Consider the following 22,257-nt stretch of genomic DNA (forward strand, 5'->3'; position numbering starts at 1 on the left):
CCAGGGTGCGGGAGCCCCCCGTCCTGCAAGCCAGCCGAGGGTCCGTGCGCTGGGGAAGGGTGTCCACCGGGGCCCGGGGAGGCTCTCCCCGGCCTGGCTAGGGTTCGGAAGCTGGACCCGGACCCGGGGCTTGTGCTCCGTCCCAGTGTCCCAGGGTGCGGGAGCCCCCCATCCTGCAAGCCAGCCGAGGGTCCGTGCGCTGGGGAAAGGGTGTCCACCGGGGCCCAGGGAGGCTCTCCCCGGCCTGGCTAGGGTTCTGAAGCTGGGACCGGGCCCGGGGCTCGTGCTCCGTCCGGCAGGCCCCGGGGTGCGGGAGCCCCCCGTCCTGCAAGCCAGCCGAGGGTCCGGGCGCTGGAGACAGGGGTCCACCGGGGCCCGGGGAGGCTCTCCCCGGCCTGGCTGCTTTCAGAAGCAGGGACCGGGCCGGTGAGCAGGTGTGGCTGGCTTTATCTGCTACGCTGGCGGAGCGAAATTTTCCGCCCACCCCTACTTAGCACCCCTTCTTCTGTTCTCAAACATGACCCATCAACAAACATGACATAATCATTTTCTGGCAAAGGTATATCTTTTATGTCTGGTCGTGGTTTCGTGCAATACTCGAGCACATCCAAACAATCATGATCTGCTTCATCTCTGACTTCCACATCCACACCATCAGGCAATAGTGTTGCAGGATTCACATTCACACATCTCGCAAGGCTCACATTTGTTGCTCCTAGAATAACCTTTCATACTTAGTCAGCCGACTATGTGTCATGTACTGAGTACGACTCCTTGTTAAGAGAATTGCCACATCATGAGGTACAAACACTTTCAAAGGATATCCCATCACAATTCCTTCACTCTGCTCCAAACTTCTACATGTTGCAGGCACCGCTTTCAGACAACCAGGTAAGCCTGCAGCCACTGAGTCCAGCATTGATGAGTAATATGCAATTGGTCTTCTCAGTCTTCCATGTTTCTGAATTAACACAGAAAGTGCACATCCATTTCTCTCACTGCAATATAACTCAAACTCCTTTTCATAATCAGGCATAGCCAGCGCTGGGGCTTCACATAATCCTTCTTTCAATCATTTGAATGCTGCTAATTCTTCTTTATTCAATTCAAGGGGATCTTTTACATCACTTCTTGTCAGCCGTACCAGAGGTTTTGCAATCAGCGAAAAGTTGCTGATCCACTGGCAGCAGTACCCTACCATTCCCAGAAACATTCTCACTTCTCTTTGGGTCATGGGGGCTCTCATTCCTTTTATGATTCTAATCCTGTCTATTGTTATTTTCCTCAGTCCTTTCTCAATGTTATGTCCCAAATACTGTACTTCTTTCTTACAATATTGCAGTTTTGCTGGGGACACTTTCAGTCCTCCATCTGCCAAATGATTTAGTAAGGCTATAGTGTCTACCTCACAAGCTTCACGTGTTTTTGATGCCACAAGGAGATCATCAATGTACTGCACTAGTACTGAACTCTCGGGCATTTGCAAACTCTCCAATGACTTTTTCAACAATTGATTAAATATTGAGGGGCTTTCTGTATACCCCTGTGGGATTCGGCACCATGGCAAAATACGGTCTCCAAACCGAAATGCAAAAATTTGCTGGCTGTCGTGATGCAATGGGATGGAAAAGAACGCATGGCACAGATCAATCACTGTGTACCATTCTGCATCATGGGGAATCTGATACAAAATCACTGATGGATTTGGCACAATGGGACAACATGGTACAACAATTTTGTTCACTTTTCTCAGGTCTCGCACTATTCTGAACTTCCCATTTGGCTTTTTCAGGCCCATTATGGGTGAATTACATGGACTGCTCATTATCTCCCTCAGAATTCCTTGCTTGATCATTTTCTCAATTATTGGAGTAACTCCTTCAATTATTTCGGGTGTCAATCTATACTGAGGAATATTTGGATAACTTACTCCTTCTTTTACAGTTATTTTTACTGGGTCTACATTTCTCATTAGGCCTACATCTTCTCCAGTGAAATCCCAAACTTCTGCTTTTACTGACCTCTGCAATTCTTTAGGCAGTTCATCTGGATTGAATACTGCATATGTTCCAATAACTTCACATTCTCTGTTGGCTATGGTCATTTTATACAATACATCTTCATCTGGTGTTTCAAATGCTGTTCCATCAGGTGTACAAATATGGTGCAATTCATCTTGCACAACAAATCCCTTCCTAGCAAATTAACGGGACTAGTGTCACACACCACAAAGCGATGCATTTCTGAAAATTTCCCTATACTAACCTTTACTGGTTCTGTAAGGTATGTCTTTAACTGTTGGTTAAATACACCAACTACTTGGATTGTTTCATCCGAAAGAGGAAGATTCTTTACATCAGCTGTTCTAACAGTTGATCGAGTAGCACCAGTATCCACTAAGAAAGTAATGTTTTCATCATGAACCTTCCCATCTACAAAAGGTCCAGTCTGGTCTACTTCTAGAGTTGCGCCAAGTACGCACTCTTCTTCCTCCCTTCGGCCCCGTCAATATCCTGCTTCTGAATCACTCTCATCTTGTTGCAGCCAGTACTGCGAAACAGCGCGAGCGCGTGATGGTTTATTTACCTGTTCTTCATTGTAGAATCCTGATTCGCTACTATACTTCTGTGTGTTTCTGCTCTGCGGAAAAGGTGGTTTTGGCACCTGATTCCGTGTGGTATTCACCTGCTGCTGTTGCTGCAGTTGACCACCCTCCTCTTTCTGCACCTGTGGATTCAATGATGGATTTTCATTATTAGCAATTGGAGGGTTTTTACACTCGGATTTCCAATGTCCTAACTTGCCGCAATTATGGCATGGGAACTTCTTTTTAGCTTCTTCTATATTACCTTTCCCCTTTCCAAATCTTGGTTTAGTTCCTGATTTGTTTGATTGTTCTACTAACTGAGCTTCCTGTCGTTCGGCTACTTTTACCTGTGCCCACATAGCCTTTTCTTTCAGTTTTCGCTGGTTTGCTTCAATCTCATCACTGAAATACTTAGCATGTCTCAAAACTTCATCTATTTTCTTATTTTGCCAATCAACCGTATGTTGTTTTATCATATCACCAATTTCTTGGCGTAAACCATATACAAACCTGTATACAAAATGGCTCAAATCTTTATCACTCGGGTTCTCATCTCCGCTAAACTGCTTAAAAGCTTGAATTAGCCTCTCATAGTATGCATGTACTGACTGCTTGCTTTCCTGATGGGTTCTGTCAATCTTTACCCATTCAGTCTCTTTAGGGGGTACCTTGTTTTTCAAAAATACCATAACCTGCTCATATTTCTTCATTACTTCTGGGTCGGGAGCTCCTGTCTTTGGATCCCTAGGATACTCCTTAGTTGGCCAGTTGATCATCAACTTGCACTCTGACCATAAATCAGCAGGTACAATTATGTCAAATAGACTATTCAGATCTATCCACAATACCTTTGACAATTTTACAAATCTGTCTACCTGCCGATACCACTCGACGGGCTTTTCGCGTAATCGAGAGAAATCATTTGTGAAAGACAAAATGTCCTGTTTTGTCCATGGAACATGTACATATCCTCCTCCAGGAATCTCTCTCATGGGGTATTCTGTCGCTACCTTTTCTTTTTCTCTAACAGGAAATGCTGAAGCTGTTCTTTCTGAGGCATCATCACGTCTTTTGTACCACTTGCTTCTCCATTTATCCATATCTCCCCATTTTCTTAACAAATCGATTATATCCTTGATCTGACCTATCCGTCCTGTGGTATTTAGATTTTCTATGTCTTTCTCAGTGAAATCAACTCTGTAAGGTTTTTGTAGGGCTTTTACCTTGTCCAAATCTATTCCCATTTCATTTGCGATTTTCCCTAGTTTTTCATGCAAGTTTTTCGCTCTCCAAGTCGCACTTTTACAGAGAAATAATATTTCCTCATCTTGGTAGTTTTTCAATTTTTCAGTAGGGATAGTTCCTACTATCAATTCTTCTAATATCATTCATAATTTTGCCACATCTAATGACTGGGACTCCTGATCTGTTTTCTGTAACCCTCTGAGCCATTCGCTTAATTCTTCTACAGAGGGTCCTACCGGGCATTCTACATTATTTTGTTTTGGAGCTTTTTGGGGTTCTAATAAAGTTTCCCTTGTCATTCTACTCTTTTCAGTATAATTTTGGTTCAAACATATTTATTGCCGGTCCCCACGGATTCTCAATTTGAGTCTGTTCGGGGCTCTCAATTAGACCATGGTTTCTGTACGGCACTGTCAAGCAATGTTCACTATCTTTTTGTTTCTCGAATATGGGCATTACGGGACCTATTGTTACTGGGACCGTTACTGCTTCTAGATTTTAGTTAATTCTAGAGTAGTTTTGGCCAATTCTGTCGAATTTTCACTATTTACTCTACTTTCTGTTTGTTTTTCTACCTCTTTTGCAGAGTTACTTTTCCCTAACTCTGGTGACATAGTCTCTGTTTTAATTGTTCTCAATGTTTCTCTCATTGGGGCACTTGGTGTTAATGTTTCTGGTTCTGGTCGGTACGGTGGTGGATTTTTGTAAAACACCTCATCAAGTACATCATCTTCTGACTCATTCGCCTCATACCCACTCGATTCCACATTATGCCGTTTCTCTGTACATTTCCGTCCTTCATTCTCTCCTGACATTCTCACAGGAAACATTCCTTCTGTCATACTTGCATTTTGCCACCTTTTCATTCGATCATCATGCGTCTCATGTCCGTATGGTCTACCGAACATGTATCGGTATCCCCTACCACTCCGCTGTCTTTCTCGTTCATGCATTTCGTCTTCCCATTCCGTCAAAGCCTCAAATTGCGTCGGTCTAGGTCTCGGCTCTAAGTCCATCATCTTATCCCTGAGATTTCTTAAAACGGCCAAATTAAAGGAACCATGTTCTGGAAATGCCAGGACTCCATCGTCCTTGGTATATTTTACCCAATTGTCTAACCAAATACAAGTATGATACCCATATTTTGCAATCATTAGAGATGCGGGGGTTTTCAGTGGTGGAAGTAACTGTCCTTCCCTAGTCTTAACCTGTTTATCTTTCTTGAACCATTTCTTAATTTTTCCAAACCACGTCTTTTTCTTTTCTGGTGGTTGGTAATACAGTTTCTCGCTCTCCGTTTACCGTTTACTTCTCTTACAATGGTACCGCTATTCTATCCACTCACAGCGCGTCTCCCACCAACGCACCAATCAGGAGCGTCTACGTCACTGTTACAATCCTCCAGTCCTAGCGCGACTCACACCAACGTACCAATAGGGAGCGTTTACGTCACCCTGTACTTCTCCACTCCTAGCGCGGCTTTACACTAACGCACCAATAGGGAGCGTTCACGCCTCTGACCTACTGTCCAATCCTAGCTCGGTCGTTCTGACGTCAGCAGCCGCTGCGGCAGCTCTGCTCCTGCTCCTACTCTGGCTTTGACCCCCTCCTTTACAATTCCGCGCAGTAATTTTCTGTATCAATATCTACAATTCTGTTAGTAACAACACAAAAACATCTCCATTGTCTGCTTCGCTAACCAAAGAACAGCAAAAGACCTTTCTCACGAGAATTCTGTCTTTCTCGAGAACAGCGCTTACCTCTGTCCTACTACGGAATCAATACTTCCGTTGATAAAGTAGCACATCCCTCTACCTTACCCTTCTAACAAACATCAACTAACCGCTTCTCTAGTATTGAATAACACTAGAGTTTCACCATAAATTAAAATGCCTTTTTCATGCACACACTGTCATACAGGGAAAATGTAGATTATTCACACAGATTTCTGTCTTTTCCGAGAGCAGCGCTTACCTCTGCCCTACTACAGAATATAACATTCGTTAACAAAGCAGCGCTTCCCTCTACTTTGTCCTTCTAGCAAGCTCAGAATCTACCTGCTACCTTTTCAGTAGTAAGCGTTATCGGTATGCCATTTGGTTTCCTGGTACTTAAGACCAAAATTTCACAGGTAACCCTTTGCTATCATTCACACTTCTCTCACACAGAGAATATCACTAATGACAACACGCGACGATGCTGCCGAATTGAACCCAGACAATGCGCCGTGCAACTTCAATTGTCACACGTTTTTCCCGTGTACCTACGGGTAACCACAATTCCGTCTTTCCCGTGAGCAGCGCTTACCTCTGCTCTGCTACGGAACTGCTACCAATTCCCCGACTTCCTACATCCCAGAAGCCGAGCAGACAACATAAAACTCGATGTACTCCAACATAGAGTGTTAGTACATAAACCAATACCAATCAATAATCAATAAGCTATTTACAAGCAATCATCACTAAACCCAAAACAAAAGCAAACCATCATACTGCTACCAGAAAAACTGTTGCAGCGCGGAATGCTAAATCCCTCTTTACGTCACAGACCATAGATCTCTACAACCGCATTCATTCACTTTCACTGGTGGGGCCCATAACACCAACATTCATTCACCATAGATCTATAGTCACAAGAGGTGATAATCACTCCGTACGCTGTAATGAGAGGAAAATATACACAAAATCCCTAATGAGCAATAAGTTTACCTATTCTTCCCTGCCTTACCGGGATCTAATCATTAACCTAGTAATTCCCCTCATGGATAGGCCATGGATCAGCAAGTTGCTGGGTGAAATGACTTTTAACTCTCTAAACAATATAAATCAATACATCACTCCAATAATAATAACCCGACACAGTTCTTAATATTAATGAAATCTTTATCTAACATAAGGCATGAAAATCATAAAGCATTCAGTAATTTGTTAGCATATTTACCTATTCTGGGTAAATGTCGTCCTCTAAGTCAAGTTCAGATCTTAGGTCTCTATGCCCATAAGCAATTTATCAGTTCGTAAGATAATTGGGCATTCTGATAAGTCCATCAGAGTCTCGGGCAGACCACTGTCCAGCAGAGTCACCGTCCTTTCCGTCAGCATAACGTCAGGAAATCAGAAAGCAATGAAGAAGAGAAGTTTTTACCCTCTCTAGTCTACACCTTTTATAATAAAATCAACGGAAGAAAATGAAACAATATATGTCTTAAACATTTCTGATTGGACAACTAGGATCATTCCGCTTGCTTCTCAAGCGCTAGATGTTTCTTTTAAATGTAATTCATATTTTTATTAATAACTAGCAACAGTTGCTCCTTCATTTAGGTCATTTTGGTTCCCACTCGGGTTGGTGTCCATGTTGTCATTAATTCTAACAATTTAAGTTCACGGATGTTCATTGTTTGAAGGTTGGCTAGACTTATTCACATAGTTCATGAACGCAAAATGTTTCTTTTTAGAAGCAATTCATACGAAGTATCTCTTCTTGTTTCTTTCGGACATCTGGCTGGCAGCCCAGAAACATCCTTGTGGATCACAGTCGAGTCGGGGTTACATTAAGGTCATTGTTGCCAGCAGCAACGCATGCGCACTTCACTCAAAAACGTCATTAATGCCTCTGTCCGTCAAATAGGGATGGCAGCCATTTTGTGGCCACTCCAGAAAGGTCAACTTAAGCAAGGAAACACAAAAACGTAATTAATACATGAAAATGACTATTAAAATGTTATCCCCTCACTAAACCCTTTATGTGTATGTATTTATCTAGCAATAAGCAACACTCATTGCGGTTTTTACTCACAATTCAGAGCACAATACACAATATACATCACGTAAGCAACATATAACATGCAAATTCTAAATAACTATCATTAATATGCGTACGAAAATCAGGTTACGTATTAATTAAGCCATGCAATAGCAGTTCCCACGTGTATTTTCTAATTAGTAAATGTTGATTAAATAAACACAGAAAACCATTAATATGATTATTATTAATCAATTAGTTCTTTTAATATAAACCTATAGAATGAAGGGGGTATAATTTTTTTTTTAAAGAAAACCCCACTCCAGCACATGTACATGTATGTCAGTCTCACTTACACAGAGGGCATGTACAGGTATGTCTGCTTCAGTTACACGCAGGGCATGTACAGGTATGTCAGCTTCACTTACAGGACATGTATAGGTATTTCTTCTTCACTTACACAGAGGGCATGTACATGTATGTCAGAGTCACTTACACAGAGGGCATTTACATGTATGTCGGCTTCACTTACTCAGAGGGAATGTACATGTATGTCGGCTTCACTTACACAGAGCGCATGTACAGGTATGTCAGGGTCACTTACACAGAGGGCATGTACCAGTATGTCAGGGTCACTTACACAGAGGGCATGTACCGGTATTGCAGGGTCACTTACACAGAGGGCATGTACCGGTATGTCAGGGTCACTTATACAGAGGGCATGTACAGATATGTTAGGGTCACTTACACACAGGGCTTGTACAGGTATGTTAGGGTCACTTACACACAGGGCATGTACAGGTATGTCCATCACCTACACACAGGGCATGTACAGGTATGTCAGCTTCACATACACACGGGCCATGTACAGGTATGTTCGGGTCACCTACAGGATATGTACAGGTATGTCAGCTTCACTTACACACAGGGCATATACAGGTATGTCAGGGTCACATACACACAGGACATGTACAGGTATGTCAGGGTCACTTACACAGAGGGCACGTACAGGTATGTCAGCGTCACTTACACCCAGGGCATGTACAGGTATGTCAGCTTCGCTTACACAGAGGGCATGTACAGGTATGTCAGTCACCTACACACGGGGCGTGTACAGGTATGTCAGCTTCACTTACACACAGGGCATGTACAGGTATGTCTGGGTTACACACAGGACATGTATAGGTATGTCAGCTTCACTTACACCCAGGGCATGTACATGTATGTCAGGGTCACTTACACACAGGGCATGCACAGGTATGTCGCCTTCACTTACAGGACATGTATAGGTATGTCAGGGTCACTTACACAGGGGGCATGTACAGGTATGTCTGGGTCACACAGAGGACATGTATAGGTATGTCAGTTTCACTTACACCCAGGGCATGTACAGGTATGTCAGCTTCACTTACACACAGGGCATGTACAGGTATGTCAGCTTCACTTACACACAGCGCATGTACAGGTATGGCAGGGTCACTTACACAGAGGGCATGTACCAGTATGTCAGGGTCACATACACCCAGGGCATGTACAGGTATGTTCGCTTCACTTACACCCAGGGCATGTACAGGTATGTCTGCTTCACTTACACTCAGGGCATGTATAGGTATGTCAGCTTCAGTTACACAGAGGGCATGTACAGGTATGTCAGCTTCATTTACACAAAGGGCATGTACCGGTATGTCAGGGTCACTTGCACACAGGACATGTACAGGTATGTCGGCTTCACTAACAGTACATGTATAGGTATTTCTTCTTCACTTACACACAGGACATGTACAGGTATGTCAGGGTCACATACACATAGGGCTTGTACAGGTATGTCAGCGTCACTTACACCCAGGGCATGTGCTGGTTTGTCAGTGGCACGTAGAAACACAGGGCATGTACAGGTATGTCAGTCACCTACACACGGGGCGTGCACAGGTATGTCAGCTTCACTTACACACAGGGCATGTACAGGTATGTCTGGGTTACACACAGGACATGTATAGGTATGTCAGCTTCACTTACACCCAGGGCATGTACATGTATGTCAGGGTCACTTACACACAGGGCATGTACAGGTATGTCGCCTTCACTTACAGGACATGTATAGGTATGTCACGGTCACTTACACAGGGGGCATGTACAGGTATGTCTGGGTCACACACAGGACATATATAGGTATGTCAGTTTCACTTACACCCAGGGCATGTACAGGTATGTCAGGGTCACATACACACAGGGTATGTACTGGTATGTCAGGGTCACATACACCCAGGGCATGTACAGGTATGTCAGGGTCACTTAAACAGAGGACATGTACAGGTATGTCAGGGTCACTTACGCACCGGGCTTGTATAGGTATGTTAAGGTCACTTACACACAGGGCATGTACTGGTATGTCAGGGTCTCTTACACACAGGGCATGTACAGGTCTGTCAGGGTCTCTTGCACACAGGGCATGTACAGGTATGACAGCTTCACTTGCATACAGGGCATGTACCTGTATGTCAGGGTCACTTACACAGAGGGGATGTTCAGGCATGTCCGCTTCACTTACACACAGGCAATGTACAGGTATGTCAGAGTCACACCCAGGGCAGGTACAGGTATGTCAGCTTCACTTGCACACAGGCCATGTACAGGTATGTCAGCATCACTGACACACAGGGCATGTAGAGGTAAAGTCAGCTTCAGTTGTACACCAGGCATATACAGGTATGTCTGCTTCACTTACAGCGCATGTACAGGTATGTCAGCTTCACTTACACAGAGGGCATGTACATGTATGTCAGGGTCACTTACACACAGTGCATATAGATGCATGTCAGGGTCACGCACAGAACATGTACAGGTATGTTAGCTTCACCTACACACAGGGCATGTACAGGTATGTCTGGGACCACACAGGTCATGTACACGTATGTCAGCTTCACTTACACAGAGGACATGTACCGGTATGTCTGCTTCACTTACACCCAGGGCATGTACAGGTATGTCAGTCACCTACACACAGGGCGTGTACAGGTATGTCAGCTTCACATACACACGGGCCATGTACAGGTATGTTAGGGTCACACACAGGACACGTACAGGCATGTCAGCTTCATTAACACCCAGGGCAGGTACATGTATGTCAGGGTCACTTACACTCAGGACATGTACAGGTATGTCGCCTTCACTTACAGGACATGTACAGGTATGTCAGCTTCACTTACACAGAGGGCATGTACAGGTATGTTGGCTTCACTTACACAGAGGGCATGTACAGGTATGTTGGCTTCACTTACAAAGAGGGCATGTACAGGTATGTCGCTTCACTTACACACAGGGCATGTACAGGTATGTCAGCTTCACTTACACACAGCGCATGTACAGGTATGTCAGGGTCACTTACACAGAGGGCATGTACCGGTATGTCAGGGTCACATACACCCCGGGGCATGTACAGGTATGTTCGCTTCACTTACACCCAGGGCATGTACAGGTATGTCTGCTTCACTTACACTCAGGGCATGTACAGGTATGTCAGCTTCGCTTACACACAGGGCATGTACAGGTATGTCGGCTTCACTAACAGTACATGTATAGGTATTTCTTCACTTACACAGAAGGCATGTACAGGTATGTCGGCTTCACTTACTCGGAGGGCATGTACAGGTATGGCGGCTTCACTTACACACAGGGCATGTACAGGTATGTCGGCTTCACTTACACACAGCGCATGTACAGGTATGTCAGGGTCACTCACACAGAGGGCATGTACCGGTATTTCAGGGTCACTTACACAGAGGGCATGTACCGGTATTTCAGGGTCACTTACACAGAGGGCATGTACCGGTATGTCGGGGTCACTTACACAGAGGGCATGTACAGGTATTTCAGGGTCACTTACACAGAGGACATGTACAGGTATGTCTGCTTCATTTACACCCACGGCATGTACAAGTATGTCAGCTTCACTTACACACAGGGCATGTACAGGTATGTCAGCTTCACATACACACGGGCCATGTACAGGTATGTTAGGGTCACACACAGGACATGTGCAGGTATGTCAGCTTCACTTACACACAGGCCATGTACAGGTATGTCTGGGTCACACACAGGACATGTATAGGTATGTCAGCTTCACTTACACTCAGGGCAGGTACATGTATGTCAGGGTCACTTACACACAGGGCATGTACAGGTATGTCACCTTTGTGAGAAGTTGGCCTGATGTATGATGTCACTAGTTCTAGTGTACACCTTATATCAGTCCAAACAACCCTTATGGTGATTGGTTGTAAAGTCAACCTTATAGACCAGCTATCCTAGTGGTAGCATGGACAAGATCAGTCTTAGGCTAAACTCTGTCTGGCATGTGAAGCCAGCTGTTATACCATTACAGTCCCTTGAATACCAAATGAAAGGACACCACACCAGATATATATAAAAGTAGAATGTATTTATTCTAACATATACCCTCAGCACTCTTTATGAGGTCAGAGGTCTAAGTACAACAATCTCTTAAATAGCATACATTAAGTTACACTGTAAAAATACAGTTAGGCCTAGGGGCCACGCAAACCATATACTAAGAAAGTGGTATAAGTATCATGTCACGAATAGGGAGTAGGCCTAGGGCCTAGAGAATCGCTGGGGCTACACTACCCCACCAAGTGTTAGGAAGTGGGAGGCCCACGGGAAGAGTGTGCAGTGTGGAAACACACACGCGGGTTACATTAAAGTCAATAGGAATGTAATAGTTAGAAATAGGAAGAATAAGGACACTTTCGAAGTAACTAGGAGGAAGCAACTCAAGACTGACACTTGGATAGTCAATATCCACTGGAGCACCAGAGTACTCGCGTTACCTCACCCACGGGAGACGGGTGCATAGGTGTGAAGATGTGTCGGGGGTCGTCGCTGGATCCTATGGGTGCCTGAAGAAAAGATGCTGGCAGGCGACCAGCAGGAAGATGTCCGGGGGACCCAAGGCTGGATCTTGAAGGAAGGACACCTGCAAGTGGAATGGACAAAGTCTGGGTCACTAGCCAGTGACCAGGTGGAGCCAGGAAGGAACCAGGCGATGTCGTGATGATTACAGGTGATGTCTGGAAGCTTGTCTCTGCAGCCACGGGGACCCGGCGACGTCGTGGACGACCAGGGCCGGGGTACGAGCTGCCCCACGAAGGATCTTAGAACAGCTATAAGGACATGGTTCCGAAAACTGCAGACAGGCTCAGCTCATGCTAGAGCACCATCTCACATGTTACCCAGCACTCTGCCTCCAGGATTGTTAAGGCCTGCCATAGGAGTGACTGATAGGTTACCCATGTGTCTATATATAAGGTAGGTATAGGGATACTATACCTAAGCAAGGGGTGATTACACGACCTTGCCCCAGCTGAGTGATCACTAACTGTGAGGAGCTTGTCTCTACCTTTCTCAGAGAAGGAGAGCCACAAGATAGCTGCCCACTGACTCTGGGGTGCCTGCTGTACTTTGCAAGCCCTCTCCAAAGCAGTGATCCATTTATGGATGTCATCCCCACACTTGTAGGGAGGGACAATCTTGCTCCGGTTCTTATTTTCAAAGGTCCTGTCTCTATCCTTAGGGATAGTGCTGCCACCAGTGGGTGCTAACCCACTTAACTTCTGCTCTCTGGCCAGAGCAAGTCTCTCTTTGGCAAGGGCAAGTTCTTCCCTCTCAATCCTCAGATTGACTTCCCTCATTCTGGCCTGATGCTCTTTTCTCTGCGGAGAAGCCATTCCCCTATGAGAAGAGGCATGGTAGCTATTAGAGACATGGGAGTGGATAGATTCCCTGGAAGGGGATCTTCCTCTCCCATCTCTCTGTTTAAGTCCACCTGGGGGTCTGAACGGGGGGATCCCATTCTGACTCCCATGTAGGCTCAATTTAGCCTGGCTAAGTCTCCCAACTCTGACCTGGATGTCTACCTCATCTTCTGAAGTCCCTTCTGACTCATCTGTGGAGGGTAGACCCTCACCAGTACCTAGGGTACTATCCTGGGAGGCTCTCCGAGCATCATACTCTTCTAAGATCTCCACTAGATAAATGAGGGTAGGGTTTGAACCCTGTTTTAACTTTCTGGAGGTACACAATTGTCTCATCTCCTAAAAAGTTAGGGTATCATATCTAGAGGGTATCTTTTTAGGATTTACCCCTCCTGAGAGAGAATCACCTTGATCTTCTCTCAGAGACATGATCTAGTGAGGGTGTGGTGTGTGCACCTACCTACACTAGTTGTATCTACTAAAACCTCTCTAGTAGTTGTAGTCAGGGTGTGCTAGGCCCTTCAACCTACAATAACTAAGTTCAGTAGAACTTAACTATTCTAAGATCTTGTTTTATATGTACCTTTCAGTACCTAATGTGATCTTTCAATTTGATATCTCAAGATTGCAATGGTATTACAACAGCAAGCTCAGATCCCAACCGCTGCTCACCAATGTGAGAAGTTGGCCTGATGTATGATGTCACTAGTTTTAGTGTACACCTTATATCAGTCCAAACAACCCTTATGGTGATTGGTTGTAAAGTCAACCTTATAGACCAGCTATCCTAGTGGTAGCATGGAAAAGAGCAGTCTTAGGCTAAACTCTGTATGGCATGTGAAGCCAGCTGTTATACCATTACAATCCCTTGAATACCAAATGAAAGGGCACCACACCAGATATATATAAAAGTAGAATGTATTTATTCTAACATATACCCTCAGGACTCTTTATGAGGTCAGAGGTCTAAGCACAACAATCTCTTAAATAGCATACATTAAGTTACACGGTAAAAATACAGTTAGGCCCAGGGGCCACGCAAACCATATACTAAGAAAGTGGTATAAGTACCATGTCACAAACTTAGAGTAGGCCTAGGGCCTAGGGAATCGCTGGGGCTACACTACCCCACCAAGTGTTAGGAAGTGGGGGGCCCACGGGAAGCGTGTGCAGTGTGGAAACACACACGCGGGTTACATTAAAGTCAATAGGAATGTAATAGTAAGAAATAGGAAGAATAAGGACACTTCCGAAGTAACTAGGAGGAAGCAACTCAAGACTTAGACGCTTGGATAGTCAATATCCACTGGAGCACCGGAGTACTCGCGTTACCTCACCCACGGAAGACGGGTGCATAGGTGTGAAGTTGTATCTGGTGTCGTCGCTGGATCCTATGGATGCCTGAAGAAAAGATGCTGGCAGGCGACCAGGAGGAAGATGTCCGGGGGACCCAAGGCTGGATCTTGAAGGAAGGACACCTGCAAGTGGAATGGACAAAGTCTGGGTCACTAGCCAGTGACCTGGTGGAGCCAGGAAGGAACCAGGCGATGTCGTGATGATTACAGGTGATGTCTGGAAGCTTGTCTCTGCAGCCACGGGGACCCGGCGACGTCGTGGATGACCAGGGCTGGGGTACGAGCTGTCCCACGAAGGATCTTGCTGATGGCGGAGTCGACGTCCAGATTGGAGTCAACAAGCCTTGGCAAAGGCAATCCACGCGGAAGTCGAAGTTCGCTTCTGGTGCAGACCAGGAAGGTCTGGGGTGCTTCTCTTTTACAGGGGAGCAGGAGCCAGTCTGGAGGAGCCAAACCAGTGGTAGAAAGTCAAAGGTTCGTCATCACAGAGGCTACTAGCCAACGGGCCAGCAACCGGACAGACGCGGCAAGCAGGAAAATGCAGAAGGGCCCCCCGCAGAACTCGTGGAGTGTGGAGGGCTGATCTTCGGTGCAGATGATGCTTGGGGTTGGGGCTTCTCAGTCCCCAGTGCACAACTTCAAGGATGCCTCAGAAGCTGCGCTGGAAGTTACTCGCCAATTTTCCCAGGTAGCCGGTCTCTCGTTGCCTCCACGGATCTCAGCTCGGCTGTGGATGTGGATCGAGGTCGGAGAAGTCGGGTCAAGGCGCTGGTCAGGCTCTGCAGCTGGTTCCTCGTAGAACTTGGGCAAAGCAAACAGCAGGTCGCTTGATGGTGCCTGTTTGCACAGGGTGGTCACTCCTTGGCCACAAGGGAGATTCTTCAGTCTTCTTCTTTGTAGAATGTCGAAGGTCCAGAGGTTCGTGTCTTGTTTCAGTTCAGGATAATCCAAAGTCCTAAGGACCCAGCTCCCACTCTCATACTAATCTGGGGGGCTGGACTACCTGCTAGGTCCCTCCTTATGGGTGGAACCAGGGAGGGGGGTGGTTACACCCCCTTCCCTTTGTCCAGTTTCGCGCCAGGACTGGGGCTGGAGTGCCCCAGCACCGGTTTGAACTGGACTATGCATGGAACACCTTGTGTGCCCCAGGCAATGTCTCGTTTCATTCATCCCTCCCTGCCCCAATACACTAAGGCCTGTCTGGGGTGGTGCTAGCACCTCCCAAGGCAGGAAACCTATTGTCCAAGCCTCCCTTGCCGGGATGACTCCCAGCAGCAGGAGGTCAGACCTGTGTCGCGGCAGCAGCATCCATTTTGTGATGCTGGGGCTCTGGTTAACTTTAACCGGGTAAGTAGGTCCTCAACATGTCTTCTCCCTCTAGAAGGGAGGAATACTATCCTCACTGCCAGAAATGGTGTGGGGGTAGTATTCCAAAGTGTTAGACACCTTACACGACATGTTTTGATAAAGCCAAACCATAGTTACCATAACCGCGAGGATTATAAGGCACTTTAAGAGTATATGGTAGGCGATATCATAGAACAGCTATAAGGACATGGTTCCGAAAGCTGCAGACAGGCTCAGCTCATGCTAGAGCACCATCTCACATGTTACCAAGCACTCTGCCTCCAGAATTGTTAATATGTATGAAAACAAGGGGACCTGGGGTAAGTAGATAGTTCAAAAGGACATTGGTCTGGTGAGGTCAGAGATCCTCAAGTAGCGAGGCTACAGTTAGTGATTTTAGAAAAAATTATATTTGTTAATATGTAGAACTCAATTGTATCCAAAATAGGAAACGTATGCAAAGACACAGAAGAGTAGAGGAAGGCATCACATTTTATTAAACATCATAAAATGGAGTAGCTTCCATTTCTGCCATTTTTGCATTTAGAGAATATATATTGTATATACAGTGCTCACACATACACAAGTGAGGGTGCGTGAGGTGAAGTGCTTAGTGACAAAAACATTTCATCGCACCTCACCAGACCAATGTACTTTTGAACTATCTCCAGGATTGTTAAGGCCTGCCATAGGAGTGGCTTACAGGTTACCCATGTGTCTATATATAAGGTAGGTATAGGGATACTATACCTAAGCAAGGGGTGATTACACGACCTTGCCCCAGCTGAATGATCAGCCAGTTGTCATGATGGAAGGCCAGCCAGGGGTGGCATAATACATGCTGCATCCCCTGGTAGGCCTAGGGTACACCTATGCCCTGGCACCTAAGGTGCTCTGTACAGGGCCTCAGAAGGTGATCCTTACCAATTGGGTAATGTACCTAAAGTACATAGTATGAATTTAGAGAGAGAACAGCTGGGCTGTGGGTCTGATTAGCAGGCCCACAGCCACATCTAAGTCGAAAACCAGTAAAGCAAAAGCAAAAAGTGGGGGTGACCATAGGAAGCAGACCCTACTCTCCTACAGCCTTCACTTACAGGACATGTATAGGTATGTCAGCTTCACTTACACAGAGGGCATGTACATGTATGTCAGGGTCACTTACACAGAGGGCATGTACATGTATGTCAGGGTCACTTACACAGAGGGCATGTACAGGTATGTCGGCTTCACTTACACAGAGGGCATGTACAGGTATGTCAGGGTCACTTACACAGAGGGCATGTGCTGGTTTGTCAGTGGCACCTAGAAACACAGGGCATGTACAGGTATGTCAGCTTCACTTACACACAGGGCATGTACAGGTATGTTAGGGTAACACACAGGACATGTACAGGTATGTCTGGGTCACACACAGGACATGTATAGGTATGTCAGCTTCACTTACACCCAGAGCAGGTACATGTATGTCAGGGTCACTTACACACAGGGCATGTGCAGGTATGTCACCTACACTTACAAGACCTGTATAGGTATGTCAGCTTCACTTACACAGAGGGCATGTACATGTATGTCAGGGTCACTTACACAGAGGGCATGTACAGGTATGTCGGCTTCACTTACACAGAGGGCATGTACAGGTATGTCGGCTTCACTTACACACAGGGCATGTACAGGTATGTCAGCTTCACTTACACACAGCGCATGTACAGGTATGTCAGGGTCACTTACACAGAGGGCATGTACCGGTATGTCAGGGTCCCATACACCCAGGACATGTACAGGTATGTCCGCTTCACTTACACCCAGGGCATGTACAGGCATGTCGGCTTAACTTACAGGACATGTATAGGTATGTCAGCTTCACTTACACAGAGGGCATGTACATGTATGTTGGCTTCACTTACACACAGGTCATGTACCGGTATGTCAGCTTCGCTTACACACAGGGCATGTACCGATATGTCAGGTTCACTTACACACAGGACATGTACAGGTATGTCAGGGTCACACACAGGACATGTACAGGTATGTCAGGGTCACACACACATAGGGCTTGTACAGGTACGTCAGGGTCACATACACCCAGGGCATGTACAGGTACATCAGGGTCACTTACACCCAGGGCATGTACAGGTATGTCAGCTTCACTTGCACATAGGTATGTACAGGTATGTCAGCGTCGCTAACACATAGGGCATGTAGAGGTAAAGACAGCTTCACTTACACACAGGGCATGTACAGGTATGTCGGGTTCACTTACAGGGCATGTAGAGGTGTGTTGGCTTCACTGACACACAGGGCATGTAGAGGTATGTTAGCTTCACTTACACACAGGGCATGTAGAGGTATGTCAGCTTCACTTGCACACAGAGCATGTACAGGTATGTCCGCTTCACTTACACCCAGGCATGTACAGGTATGTCAGCTTCACTTACACACAGGGCAGGTACAGGTATTTCAGCTTCACTTACACACAAGGCATGTAGAGGTATGTCAGCTTCACTTACACACAGGGCATGTAGAGGTATGTCATGGTCAAACACAGTACATGTACAGGTATGTCAGCTTCACTTACACACAGGGCATGTACAGGTATGTCAGGGTCACATACAGGGCAGGTACAGGTATGCCAGCTTCACTTACACACAGGGCAGGTACAGGTATGTCAGCGTCACTTACACACAAAGGGCATGTACAGGTATGTCAACGTCACTTACACACAGGGCATGTACAGGTATGTCAGCGTCACTTACACACGGGGCATGTACAGGTAAGTCAGGGTCACACACGGGGCATGTACAGGTAAGTCAGGGTCACACACAGGGCATGTACAGGTATGTCAGCGTCACTAACACACAGGCCATGTACAGGTATGTCAGGGTCACTTACACACAGGGCATGTACAGGTATGTCAGTGTCACTTACACACAGGGCATGTACAGGTATGTCAGAGTAATTTGCAGACAGGGCATTTACAGCTATATCAGGGTCACACACACAGGGCAGGTACAGGTATTCCAGCTTCACTTAGACACAGGCCTCGTACTAGTGAAGGTCCAGCTGGTTCTGAGAGATGAGACTTAGAACTCAATACAACGGACATTAGTGAAGGTCCAGCTGGTTCTGAGGGAGATGAGACTTAGAACTCAATACAACGGACACTAGTGAAGGTCCAGCTGGTTCTGAGAGATGAGACTTACAACTCAATACAATGGACACTAGTGAAGGTCCAGCTGGTTCTGAGAGATGAGACTTAGAACTCAATACAACGGACATTAGTGAAGGTCCAGCTGGTTCTGAGGGAGATGAGACTTAGAACTCAATACAACGGACACTAGTGAAGGTCCAGCTGGTTCTGAGGGATGAGACTTAGAACTCAATACAACGGACACTAGTGAAGGTCCAGCTGGTTCTGAGGGAGATGAGACTTAGAACTCAATACAACGGACACTAGTGAAGGTCCAGCTGGTTCTGAGGGAGATGAGACTTAGAACTCAATACAACGGACATTAGTGAAGGTCCAGTTGGTTCTGAGGGAGATGAGACTTAGAACTCAATACAACGGACACTAGTGAAGGTCCAGCTGGTTCTGAGATGAGACCTAGAACTCAATACAACAGACACTAGTGAAGGTCCAGCTGGTTCTGAGGGAGATGAGACTTAGAACTCAATACAACGGACACTAGTGAAGGTCCAGCTGGTTCTGAGGGAGATGAGACTTAGAACTCAATACAACGGACACTAGTGAAGGTCCAGCTGGTTCTGAGGCAGATGAGACTTAGAACTCAATCAGGATGGAAACCCTCAGGGTGTCCATCCTTTAACTGGTAGAATCAAAATCAATCAAAATGTATTCCAGAGAGCTCTGCAGATAGTTTGTGATGATTCTTGTCCCTTTCCCGAGAACAGGGACCTTTTTCTGCCTTTTAAAGTGGCTTCAAGAAAATTTGGAAAAATAGTCCAAATTCGCCTATTATCGACTGCCCACAATGTGTTTTTAGTAACACTTTCTCAAAATTAAAAGCAGGTTCTACATTGAGGTGATTTGGGAACCCACGTTGCCCGATTATGGCCATGATATAGATTTCCCCGGAGGAGAACTTGGATTACAGGCAAAGACCCATTCCATCTGAGGCCTCGCAGGAGACTGTGTTGATCCAGTGATATGAATTAGCAGATATTAAGGCAGAAAGAGAATTGTGAATGTGTTTCAGCTGCTGTTGATTCTCATAATGAACCTTCTTATTTGCTTCCTCTCTAGAGCCCTCTCCTGCTGTGACCGACCCCCCATATACCATCACGACTGTGGCAGGTGAGAAACTCCAGCCCTATCTCAGCGCAAACCCAAGAAAAAGATTCTCTGGTCAAATTCCTCTTGTGTACGAGATCATACGTGTACTAGTTAAAATGCTAGTAAATCAGTTATCTTGCCTGTGTCTTGAGTGGTCTAAATACTCCCTTATAATACTCCCACCAGCCTCCAGTGCTGGATTAAGGCTCCTCGAAGACTCTTTTTACTTCTCCTAACTCCTCTATGTATTCAACTCCATATATTTTGATGAAATAATATAGTAAACCTATTGTGCCGAGAGTAGTCTACGATGCTCCCTTATAAGACTCTTCTTGCTACTCTGAAGCTCTTTGTAGGCTTCAGCTTGATATATTTTGATGAAATAATGCACCAAACTAACTGTGTCAGCATTTTCCCACTTGTCTGATAAATCAGACATTTAAATGGTTCATGGCAGCTGCCAGTTTGTGTGAGTGAGGGATAATGTTGTTTAGGAAGGCGAGATTATATGAAATTCCACCATTTTTGGAAATGTTCTTAAAAACTTGCAAATCCACGTCAAGCGCACAATTTCTTCCTCAGGCAGACTTTATGAATTTTTCAATGAAGCTCTCTAAGATCGCTCATTCTGACCTCTGCCATATTACTCTCTCTCCTTGGTGTCTTTGTCACCAGCTGCTCGGTCCCTGCAGCGCCATCTCCCCAACCAAGTCCCTTGCATGCCCTTTGCATCAATTCAAATGGTATACTTGCAAACCTGCAAAGAGTGAAAGAGCTGGTGAGTAGCTCGCCCAATAATGGGGCGCCTCATTCATAGCCTGCCGGGAGCTGCGGTAAGTACTGGGCAATGGGACCTTGACGCCACAATACAGAAGGAACCCTTGTGTACCATGTCCCACCCACAGCCTGCCAGGAGCTGGGGTAAGTGCTGGGCAGAAGAGGCAATGGGACCTTGACACCACAATACAGAAGGAACCTATGTACGCCCATGTACCACCCACAGCCTGCCAGGAGCTGGGTAAGTGCTGGGCAGAAGAGGCAATGGGACCTTGACACCGCAATAGAGAAGGAATCCTTGTGTACCACGTCCCACCCACAGCCTGCCAGGAGCTGGGCTAAGTGCTGGGCAGAAGAGGCAATGGGACCTTGACCCCACAATACAGAAGGAACCCTTGTGTACCATGTCCCACCCACAGCCTGCCAGGAGCTGGGGTAAGTGCTGGGCAGAAGAGGCAATGGGACCTTGACACCACAATACAGAAGGAACCTATGTACGCCCATGTACCACCCACAGCCTGCCAGGAGCTGGGTAAGTGCTGGGCAGAAGAGGCAATGGGACCTTGACACCGCAATAGAGAAGGAATCCTTGTGTACCACGTCCCACCCACAGCCTGCCAGGAGCTGGGCTAAGTGCTGGGCAGAAGAGGCAATGGGACCTTGACCCCACAATACAGAAGGAACCCTTGTGTACCATGTCCCACCCACAGCCTGCCAGGAGCTGGGGTAAGTGCTGGGCAGAAGAGGCAATGGGACCTTGACACCACAATACAGAAGGAACCCATGTGTACCATGTCCCACCCACAGCCTGCCAGTAGCTGGGGTACGTGCTGGGCAGAAGAGGCAATGGGACCTTGACCCCACAATACAGAAGGAACCAATGTGTACCATGTCCTACCCACGGCCTGTCAGGAGCTGGGGGTAAGTGCTGGACAGAAGAGGCAATGGGACCCTGACCCCACAACACAGAAGGAACCCTTGTGTACCATGTACCACCCACAGCCTGCCAGGAGCTGAGGTAAGTGCTGGGCAGCAGAGGCAATGGGACGTTGACGCCACAATACAGAAGGAACCCATGTGTACCATGTCCCACCCACAGCCTGCCAGGAGCTGGGGTAAGTGCTGGGCAGAAGAGGC

General features: G+C 46.3%; 1 protein-coding gene across 1 annotated transcript in view; it reads left to right on the top strand.

The window, feature by feature from the left end:
• LOC146869159 (uncharacterized) overlaps positions 1-22,257 on the top strand; it is a 140,625-nt gene that overhangs the window by 97,058 nt on the left and 21,310 nt on the right. The window contains exon 3 of the mRNA XM_085653403.1: positions 20,314-20,364. Within this exon, the coding sequence (XP_085509529.1) occupies positions 20,314-20,364 (51 nt within the window). The remainder of the gene's footprint in view (positions 1-20,313; positions 20,365-22,257) is intronic.

This window comes from Triturus cristatus, chromosome 1_1 (assembly GCF_964204655.1).
Source record: "Triturus cristatus chromosome 1_1, aTriCri1.1, whole genome shotgun sequence".
NCBI classification, from domain to species: Eukaryota; Metazoa; Chordata; class Amphibia; order Caudata; family Salamandridae; genus Triturus; species Triturus cristatus.